General features: G+C 51.2%; 2 protein-coding genes across 2 annotated transcripts in view; one reads left to right on the top strand and one right to left on the bottom strand.

Annotated features, from left to right (window-relative positions):
* Positions 1-740: 740 nt before the first annotated feature.
* LOC125612335 (acyl-coenzyme A synthetase ACSM1, mitochondrial-like) lies at positions 741-5,786 on the top strand. The gene is made up of 3 exons (XM_048789597.1): positions 741-873; positions 3,470-3,593; positions 5,162-5,786. Exons 1-3 carry the CDS (start codon positions 848-850, stop codon positions 5,282-5,284), a joined length of 273 nt encoding a protein of 90 aa, XP_048645554.1. The 5' UTR covers positions 741-847; the 3' UTR covers positions 5,285-5,786.
* Positions 5,787-8,689: 2,903 nt separating this feature from the next.
* Positions 8,690-10,441, bottom strand: part of Acsm1 (acyl-CoA synthetase medium chain family member 1) — a 43,893-nt gene continuing 42,141 nt past the window's right edge. Inside the window, exons 15-16 of the mRNA XM_048790072.1 lie at positions 9,720-9,839; positions 8,690-9,013 (exon numbers count right to left, since the gene is read on the bottom strand). Of these exons, the coding sequence (XP_048646029.1) occupies positions 8,858-9,013; positions 9,720-9,839 (276 nt within the window). The 3' untranslated portion in view covers positions 8,690-8,857. The remainder of the gene's footprint in view (positions 9,014-9,719; positions 9,840-10,441) is intronic.

Here is a 10,441-nt window from a genome sequence, read left to right as displayed (position 1 = left end):
ACCCAAGCCTTAGAGCTGCACAAGCCTCCCTGGCCCACAGGCCCGAGTCCTCCTCACCACTGGGATTTTAATGCATGGAGCAGCACTTAAATCCAGACCAGCTGGAGTCAAAACCTGCCTCCTCTTCTCTTGGCTGTGGCTCCCTCCCCGAGCCCTGATCCGAAGCTCTCACGACTCCCCTCCCTAATCAATCCTGGTGGAGAGCAGAAGTTCCAGAGCCCAGATAATCTTCTTCTGACCAACCTCGGTCTTCCTAAGCTGACCTCTTGCCCCTCTCCTCTGGGTCTGAGGAAGTGACGTCACTCGACTTGGCAGAAACCTCCTTGGGCTCCTGAGACTGATTCCTGTGAGACCTTCGGTCTCCATGAGCTTCCCACTTCTCTGCCTGCAGACCCCTGCCCACTTGCGACTGTCCCTCCTAAGTGCCACCTCCTCCAACAAGGTCTCACCGCCCAACCACAAGGACAATTTCCCTCACTGTGTTCTTAACATAACTCCTCCAAGTCTCTGTTATGGCATCTGCCAGCTTCTGCCTTGTCATTTGGTGCCTGTCTTATTTTCTCTGTGAGTGTCTGCTCTGTCATGTCTGATGTCACCTCCCTAGTTCTGTGTCCCCCCTGACAGCATCTGACACATGCCCTAATGAAGTTCCTGCCCGATAGATACACATATATGGAAAGAATTAACAAATGAGTGGGCTCTCTAGAGGGGAGGTCAGAACTGCCGAGTTCATAATGGGGATGCTTTTAACCTTAACTATCAAAATAAAATCCCCTCTCTTCCCGTTTTGCAGGTGTTGTTCAAATACCCCATCACCCAATTCCTGGCTGCACCAGGTGTATTCCGAATGACTCTACAGAAGAAATTTGCCAAGTATGTACAAGTGGTTGGTAACAAGGAGCTCTGAGTAGGATTTATTTATTTTTTTCTTAAGGATGTGTCATGCCATGAAAGATTTTCCTTTTTTTCTGGGAGGACTGTGTGTGTGTGTGTGTGTGTGTGTGTGTGTGTTGGAGGTGATAATTATCAACAATCAGCCTTAGTTAAATTAAAGCATGATCCACAGACCCAAGAGAAACCAACACTCAGTGCACCTTGTATCTTTGGGAATTTATTCAAATGCTATTATTATGAAATGAGAGACATACAGAGAGCATGCCCAAGATGGAAATCTACAGGTGAATCCAATGTAGAAAAGAAAATGCCTGTGGAACACTCACCTAAATCACAAAAATAGAACCTTGTCAGCACCCCAGAGGATTCCACGTGACTCCTCGGGTCCCCTAAAGGGAATCAGTATCTCAATCTATATGGCATTCAGTTCCCTGTCTAGTGTCCCTACTGTTATGGTTTACATAGGAGATGTCCCCCAATAGCTCATGTGTCAGACCCCACTGCAAGAAAGCTTAGAGGTGAAAAGATTAGGTTATGAAAGGTTTAATTTAATCAGTGCATTAATCCCCTGATATGGATTAATTGGGTGGTAACTGTGGGCAGATAGGGTGTGGCTGGAGGTCCTCGGTGGTGTGCCTTTGAGGTTTATATTTTGTTTTCCTTGAGCACAGTTCTCTCTACTTCCAGATGCATGTCCCCACCTGCTTCTCTTCACCACACCCTTACCTCGGGTCCCAAGAAAGGAGTCAGCTGTCTATGGACTGTCTGTGCCCCCAAGTCATCTTTTCCTCCTCAAATTGTTGTGGTCAGGTCTTTTAGTCACAGCAGTGAAATAGCTGTCTAAAACAGCTACTAAGGAAATATTCCTGAGCAAATAGGTCCATTTTACATGGTTTGAACTGTACGTCTGTAATTTTACATTATTCTGTGATACCTTGCTTCTTTCTTTGACAATGTTTCTACGTTGGGTCTATGGTGTTGCATATTGCTGTAGTTCATTTTCCTTTCACAGTTTTCTTCTTTCAGTCCCACCTTTAGTAGAGATGTGGGTAGTTTTCATATACGGGCTATTGAAAATCAGTGATCCATGAACTCTGACCCATGCACCTGGGTATGTATGAGCATGCATTTCTGAAGAGTTTTTCTTGGAGAAGAATTAACAGGTCCCACTGACACTACCCACTATTTGCCAAACTATTAAACTAGTATGCTACCAATGGAAATGTAGGAGAGTTTCTCTTGTTCCACATCCTCGCTAACATTTGTTATTGTCAAAGATAACTTTTGTCCATCTGATGAATGCACACCATTGTCTTACACAGTTTTATTTTAGCATGTCCCTGTGTTTGAAGGTTAATTTTTAGCTATCCAGATATCAGCTCTTTGAACCTGAGGGGCATTTGTCTATCTTTTAGACTCAGAAATTGAAATGGTTATTTCAAAAATCATAAAATCATAGTTAACATATTCTAGACATAAGAGTTAAAATATGAAGGAGCCTATTGCATACCCTTTTAGAGCTAACTGGATTAAAACTTGATTTTATTCATGAAGCCTTAGTCTGGCTGGATTCTGATTCCATTGAATTTCCAAGCTCATACATATCGCAGTTAATTTTTGCAACATTCCTCAGATGATGGTCTTTGTCCAAAGCCAGTAAGATTTCTTCAGTGCAAAATGAGCGACTCCACCAGAAATTCTGCTCACTTATGCACATGGGGCAAAGCCCAGAGGAGGGAGAGAGGCTCCTCAGTGGAACTCGCCCCTGCTCCACCTCTGTCTGCACCAGGAAAGGGGATGAGGTGGAAGGTGGTGCAGAAGCCACTCCCTCTGTCCTCCCCAGGGGCCGGCCAGGCACCGCCCATGCCAGCTGGGTCAGAAGCAATCCCTCCCCCCATTTTCTTGCAGGAATCCAACCCTGATTGGCGATTGTTCTTGGGAGCTTTAGGAGAACTTCAGGGGAGGGAGAGCTCCCACATCCAGGAACCCAGTCAATTAGGAGAAACCTTCCCATCAGACTTTGCTGTTCTCCCTGGGATTCCCTCTCTCTGAGCTTCTGTTTGCTCTGAGGTGTCTTCTGCTCCCTGCCAGCCTCTGTCTCTTCCCGCTCAGCCCCACCTTCCCCGAGGCCCTGGGGAAATCATCTCCAAACCCAGCTTCATTTCCCACCTAGAAACAAGATCCTTCAGGTCACCAGCAGCCCTCACTGAGGGCAGCATGGTCCTCCACCACCCAGCGTGTCCCTCAGGTCGTGTCCACACCCTGAGCTGCACATCTGCTTCCTTAAGATGAGTTCTGATGAACCCACTTTGCTCCCTCCCCAAATCCAAATTGAACCCGAATTTCCTGATGAGCCCAGTGCCTCACGACCACCCGCCCATCACTTGCCAGGAGAGATCTCGGGGGCTGGCAGGAAGGGAGAGACCTCCACTTGGCCTTGACCTCACCACAATGACCAGAAGTTGTACAGGAAAGTCAGGGAGTGGGCGGTGGATGATGCAGGGGACACCGCTGTCACCTGCTAAGGCACGGGCCTGGGGCCAGCTCCAGGCCTGACCCTGCTGCCCTCCCCCAGCCTCAGGTTCCCCACCCTGGAGCACTGCTGCACTGGCGGGGAGGCCCTGCTGCCCGAGGAGCATGAGCAGTGGAGACGACACACGGGCCTCCTGCTCCACGAGCTCTATGGACAGTCGGAGACGGTGGGTGCCCAGGCCGCGCGGGCCCTTGGACGGGGGCTGGGTCACTGAGCTTTGGAGACTGCTGGTCCTACTGCGTGTTGTGCTCAGCCCCACTGTGTGGCCCTCACTGCTCAGAGCCAACAGGAGGCTCCAGGGCTCCAAGCTCATTTGCCTCCAGTGGATTTACAGAAAGAGAATTCACAGCTGAAAACCCACCAGGACACCAACACCTGAGGACGGACAGGCACGGTCTCAAAAAGGGACCTAAGGACATTTTGCCACTGTGCCTGTGATGTTAGCTCAGGGAGCCCAGGCGTGGGTGGGCTAGGAGGACCTCTCCCTCAACAGGGAGACCACCACCTGGAGGTCCTGCCAACTCCACCATCTGTCCCTTCCCAGGTGGCCCCATGCAGAGGCATGGGCACTGGCTCCAGAGGGTCCTCTTGGGGTGGTTAGGGCCACAAGGTTTGACTGTGGAATGCCACCAGGGTGGATGAGGGACCAGAGACTCTCTGTATAGACCAGACACAAACACACTCTGTGTGAGCCTAGAGTGTCACTGGGCCACCATTTTGGAGGGCATTTAGGGTGGCATGCAAGCCTTGAACCTCCAAGACTCCATCAGCGGCAGCGTGGGGTGGGTGCTCCTCTCCCAACACATTCTCAGTCCATTTCTGATGCTGGGTGAGCCCATCATTCCTCCAGCTAACAGAGGGATGACCGCACCTCAGGCCCTGGGACAAACTGGAAAACCTAGTTCCTTTGTTGCAATTCAACACATTTATCTGACTCTTTTTTTTTTTTTAAAGAAAAAAATCACCTGATTGGTTTTCTTCCAAACTTAAAAAAAAGAAAAAGAAACATTCCGACTCTGGGCTGTTGGGCACCTCCTGCTCTCCCAGGAGGCAGACAAGCAAGGGTAGTTAGAGGTGTGGGGCTAATGTGCGGAGTGATGTGGGCAGCAAGTCCTGCAGAAGGACAATGACCAGCGGGCTTTCCTGCATCCTGGCCCGTTGCTGATCTCCCCTGCACCTTTGGGTGGCCTCACGCTGTGGTCCAACTGCAAATGCTCAGCCCTGGAAAGAGTGATAACGAGGAGCAGCCAAGGGGTCAGTGGTCAGGGAGGGGAAGGGGCGGAGGAGCAGTGGGGCCAGCACAGTGGGCACGCTCAACATGGCCCTGAGAAGGAGCTGAGGCCGATTCCTTCACCATCCAGGAGCCTAGAGCGAGTGCGTGTGGACGCATGGCCTCCCCTGGCAAGGACCCAGCCCGGCCCTGGTGTGTCTCTAGGCCCCACAGCACATGCCCCAGGTGGGGCTCACCCTCTGCATCTCTCTTTGACCCCTCACTGGCCACTGGTCTCCTCACACTTAAGACAGAGCCACCCCATGCTGGGGTCACTGAACAGTTGGGTCAGTGCCCTGAGCATGGAGTCCAGGACTTCAGCTTCCCCCACAAGGGCTCCTTGTACAGCATGATTGACATCTGTGCAGGGCAGGGAGGGGCCTGGGGCCGTGTTGTGTGAATTCTGCTGCTTAGTGACCAGCCTGGCCTCTTTGGCCATCCTCAATCGTCTCTCTTGTGAACAGGGAATGACTTGCGCTGTCTCCTGGGGAATGAGCATCAAGCTGGGCTCCATGGGGAAGGCCATCTCACCCTTCGACATCCAGGTCTGGTCCAGGTCTGGACCTCAGGACTTTGACTGGGCATAATGAGGGCCCAGCTGGCCCCTGGACCCTCCTGTGACAGTAGGTGGCAGATCCAGCCATGCTTCCCTGCCTGGTGTCCCCTCCCTCTCTCTCCCTCTTTCTCTTGAATTTCCCAGGGAGGCTTCAGTTGAGAGCTGCACTAAGCTTAGAATGGATTTGCACCGTCTGCTTCCTAGGTGACCTTGAAAGAGGCCCCTGTTTCTCTCATGGAGTCTGTTGACGGGCATGGGCTATCGGGTGTGTGGGGGTATCTGAGAAACGGTCCATCCAGGGGAATTGTGGACACATCCCACACTAGGGATTTTCTTTCCTTGGCTGGGTCTTGAGGGGAACTTCCTCAGGGTCACTACACATGTCCCCAAACCCCATGTGGCCCATGGCAGCTCCAAATCAGGGCTAGAAACCCCATCTCTCTAATCTTTATGCATGTAAGCTGCAAACAGTCTGTCATTGCATTATGTAGAAAACCGATGTATTTAGTCCTAAAGAAATCATGAAAAACAGTGAAAAAAAAAAAAAAAAAAAACCAGAAAAAGAATCCGAGTAATGATACAATGAAATACATTTTGCTTCGGTGCCGTTATCTGCATAAAAAGCCACAGAACTGGCTTGTTGTGGTTTAAAAGTAGAGCACCAGAACAGGAAGGTTGAAGTCAACTGCACAACAGTGACAGGTTATCAAGAGGGGAGAGGCCCAGCCTGTACAGGGACAGGGGACGTCCACAGGGGGATGCCAGGGTCACCAGGATTGAAACCCAATCTGGACAAAAGAAAGGAAGGGACACTGAGCAGAGTCCAGGACACTGAAAGGGAAGGTCATTCTTACAGCCCAGGAAGCTGCCCAAAGCCAAAGGCAACCTGCCATGTCCTCTTTGTCCCCTAGAGACACCTCCAAAGACCCTGGCAGGGTCAGGTGCCTTACGGGCGGGTTTCCTTCTGCACATGGGGCCAGGTGCACAGGCTCATGAGGACTGGGGGAAGTGACATATTGGGCCCGTGCACATGGGGCATTGTGAGGGGCCTCTTTCCTTCCAGAACTGGCACCTTGGAAGGTCCACAGCCATTAAAGGCAGTAACGTTTGTAACAACGGCTCTTGGTACTGCTTGTGTCAACACTTTACAGGCATTGTCCCAGGACCCTGAGGTGCCCTCTCCAGGTCCCTTGCACAGATGGGGACACAGATCCAGAGTGGTCAGGGAGGGCCAGTGTCCAGGCAGAGCAAAGTGTCAGAGGGACCTGGGTTTGGAAAGGGGCATGAGGAGTCGGGGAGACCCCTGAGGGGGAGGGCCCAGAGAAACAAGTGGCGCAGAGCCCAGCTCTGTGTGGGTGAGCCCTGCTCAGAGGAGAAGCTAGACCTGGGGGCCACGCTCCTGTCCAGCTCCTCCACCTGCTGCCCAAGCCGTTAGTCACTGTGGTGCCGGAATCATCTCATATTCCCCAGGGCATCATTGATGTGGAGCAGGGGGTGCGGCCCACTGTGGCACAGGCAGGGTCCTGGGGGGACTCCTTCCTCCCTCTCTTGGCTGCTAGCCCTGCTAAGCCCCAGCCAACACCTCCCTCTCTAATCACATCCTGATCTTGTGCTTTGCGTTTGTCCCCAGGGTCACCCTAGCCTGGCAATTCTCAGGGCCTGGGCATGACCCCCCAGAATGCCCTTCAAGTGACAGATGCCCAGCACTCAGTTTGGATCCAAGAAAACGCCACATTCTGTGATGTTCAGGGGGCAGATGATGTACTGCCAGGCCTTAGCTTGCCCTGTGTGTTGGGGTGTGGTGGTGTGTGTTTGGTTGTGCAAATCTGCCTGGGAACACGTGGTCTGGACTTCAGTGTCTGTGAGGTTAGAGTTGGGGGTGTGGGTTTTCTTTGGTGTGGCTGGTCCTGTGATGTCCTTTGATGTGCATCTGTGTTGGCCGTGCCTGTGTGTTCCCCCGTGAGTGGGTGTCACTGTGGACTTCACAACAAGGCAGACGTGCGTGGGATCTTTCCAGTGGTGACTAGCTGGGGTGAGTGAGAGGGGGACAGCAAGTTCTTCTCCACCCACAGGCTGGGACGCTTCTGCCCCTGCTCCTCTCTGCCTCTGGTCTCCCCCTGGTGGTTGTACAACAGACCCCAAGTGCAGCTGCCTGCACTGCCAAACCTAAAGACAGGCGAGGTGGCATTAAGACACCCAAACATTTACAAAGAGAAAGCTGGGACCAGGTAGGCATCAACCTCTGATGGGAGAACAATGACCCAGAGTAGCACAGTATGTTTATTATATAGGTTTTATCATCAAAAGGTTACTTGTGGTGGGATGTGGTGGCACACGCCTGTCATCCCAGTGGCTCAGGAGGCGGAGGCAGTAGGATCGCAAGTTCAAAGCCAGCCTCAGCAACAGAGGCACTAAGCAACTCAGTGAGACCCTGTCTCTAAATAAAATACAAAATAGGGCTGGAGATGTGGCTCAGTGGCTGAGTGCCCCTGAGTTCAATCCCTGGTACCAAAAAAAAAAAAAAAAAAAAAGCCGGGGGGGGGGAGTTACTTATGGGGAAGTTTCTGCAAAGTGGTCAAGTTTGAAGCCCATGGCACTTGCAAGATACTGTGGGTTTCTTGTCATGCTCAGAATTCTCTATTCCCAGCAGTTAGTATCTGAACTCAAGGTCAAGACTGTTATTGTTCCAAACTTTGCACAGAACTGTCTCAGGCAAGGGCTTTACCATAGCTCCTGGGCAATCTTTTGTTGTTGTTGTTGTTGTTTTTCTTAGTCATTGATGGACCTTTATTTTATTTATTTGTATGTCATGCTGAGAATCGAACCCAGTGCCTCCCACGTGATAGGCAAACACTGTACCACTGGGTCACAACCCCAGCCCCTCCTGGGCAATCTTGTCCTGCACCTTTGCACGGAAATTTCCCAGGGCAAAGCATAGCCACGGCTCCCAGGCAGTCAAAGACCATGATCCAAGTCACCGCTCTCCACACCCAAGGACATGGCCCAGGCACAGGAGTCTAAACCAGGGGGTGGAGAGGGATCTGGGACCCTGGAGGGGGTTACAGTGAGAAGGAGAAGAGGTGCTGTCTGGAGAGGACTCTCGGATAAGGAGGGGGTCCTGATCCCTGGCAGAGTGAGTGGGAGTCCCTAGCAAGCTCCTGAGTCCCTGGGAAGGAAGGGCTTTGTTGGTTGTCTATCGAGGAAAGTCTGGGCTGTGGGCTCCTGTGTCTCGCAGGGGCAGGTGCGTGGTCCAGCAGGCAGAGTCTCCTTCCTGGCCCTGGGTCCTGGCTACGGAATGGAGCTGGGAGTCTCCCCAGATGCTGGTGCCAAGAGGGAGCATCGGGCCATGGGACGTGCTGGACTGGGGGTGGGGGTGATGGTGGAGGGAAGGCGTTGCGCTCAGATGGAGTCACTAAGCAAACGGAGAGCACTGAGGTGCTGTTGCAGCTGCTGTTAGTGTTTTATTACCTGCAACCCCAATCCTTGAGCTCACCTGGGCCCTCCAGGAGAACAGAGGACTTCCAAGGAGGGCAGTTACCAAACTCAGGGATTTAAAAAAAAATACTGGGGCCTCAGTCCTCCTGATACCCCTCCAAACCCCACCCTATTGAGGAAATTGAGGCACCCCAGAGATTTGCCTAAGTCGCGGGGTAGGTTCTGTTTTTTTTCCTGATGACATCCCACCAAACTCCTTTTTCCGGAGATCACTCCGTTTAATCTTGCCGGTGATGGTTTTAGGCAGTTCTAGGACAAACTCCACCTAGTTGAGAAGAAAGCAAATCTCTTCTGAGTCTGCTATAGTTTCCCACCCATTCCCCATGACCTTCCTTTGCCCTTCACAGTCCCCATAAAGGATGAAACCTCCTGGCAACCTAAATGGGGTCCACTGAGCTTGGCAGATTCCTCTCCCAACTCCCTGTGACTGGCTTTGCCCATGAAATGGGGTGGAAGGAAGTAGGTTTCATTGAGGCCGAGAGTCTGGAACCAACAGCCTCCCTATCCTCCACCTCGTACAGCACCTAGCAGGTAACTATGTGGTGGCTGCTGCTCCTTTAACTCAGCCCCAGGATGAGCGGATGTGGGGCAGAGATCCTAGAAGAGCTATGGGGGACGTATTATGCACGATCAAGAAAGAAACTTTCATTGTTACAGCCCTTCATGGTTTGGGGTGCTGTATTACCTGTGGGGACATCTCACCTCCTACCTGGGAAGAGCACCTGTTCTGCTGTCGGTGAGACGGCAGAACATTATGCTTGACAGTGATGGTTTGACTCATGACAGAAACACGAGATTTGCTGTTAGACACATGTGCATTTGGCTTCTAGCTCTGCCTCCCAGTGACAGTGATCCCAGTTAATCTCTTTTGCAGAGAGTAAAGCTCCCCACTTCAGGGCCACCCTCGAGATATGTAGCAAAACTCTGGGGATTGTGCGGGGGACAGGGCCCATCCCTCTGCCGTAGCTTACCTTTCTCGGGTACTTGTATGGGGCCGTCACCGACTTCACATGCTGCTGCAGGTCCTTGGTGAGCTGGTCCTTGTCATGGGACAGGAACTCCGGGTATAGGACAATAAATGCCTTCACCACCTGCAGAACGGGAGTGGGGTCTCAGATGAGGGCCCCTCAGAGGAAGGGCCTATTATGTACAGAGTTTAAAAAGTGTTTACTGAATGAATGGAAAGGCAAGTTGATGGCTGAGCCCAGGGGGGTTAAGAGCTCCACGGATTTGGAAAAGGAGGGGGAGCAGGTCCATCTCCCTGACCTTCCTATTTCTATTTCATACCTAAACTCATTTTGCTTCTCTGGAAAATGGGGACAATAAACGTGTCATTCCTCATAGGCTTTCTGTAAAGACCCATGAGGTAACACATAGAAATCGTCTGTTTCCATTTGTTATCACTCCCACTAATCATCTTCATCATGGAGATCTGTGCTGGAACCCAGCAGGGTTTAATAATTGTTAACAATTCATTTTTACATTAGCAATTTTGTCCCAGTTCATTGCAAAAGATTTTGTACACAGAAGATACTCAATTAACACTTGTTGACCCAATAAACACATGCTTTAGAGGTAGGTTGCTTGGAGTTCTCTTTTGGAACTATTCCTCCTCCCCTCCCCCTCCCCCTTTCTCTCTTTCCTCTCTTTTTTTTTTTTTTTTTTTTCTTTTTTTTTTTTTTTTTTTTTTTTT

This window comes from Marmota marmota, unplaced genomic scaffold (genome assembly GCF_001458135.2).
Source record: "Marmota marmota marmota unplaced genomic scaffold, marMar, whole genome shotgun sequence".
NCBI lineage: Eukaryota > Metazoa > Chordata > Mammalia > Rodentia > Sciuridae > Marmota > Marmota marmota.
This window is presented reverse-complemented; position numbering and strand designations above follow the sequence as displayed.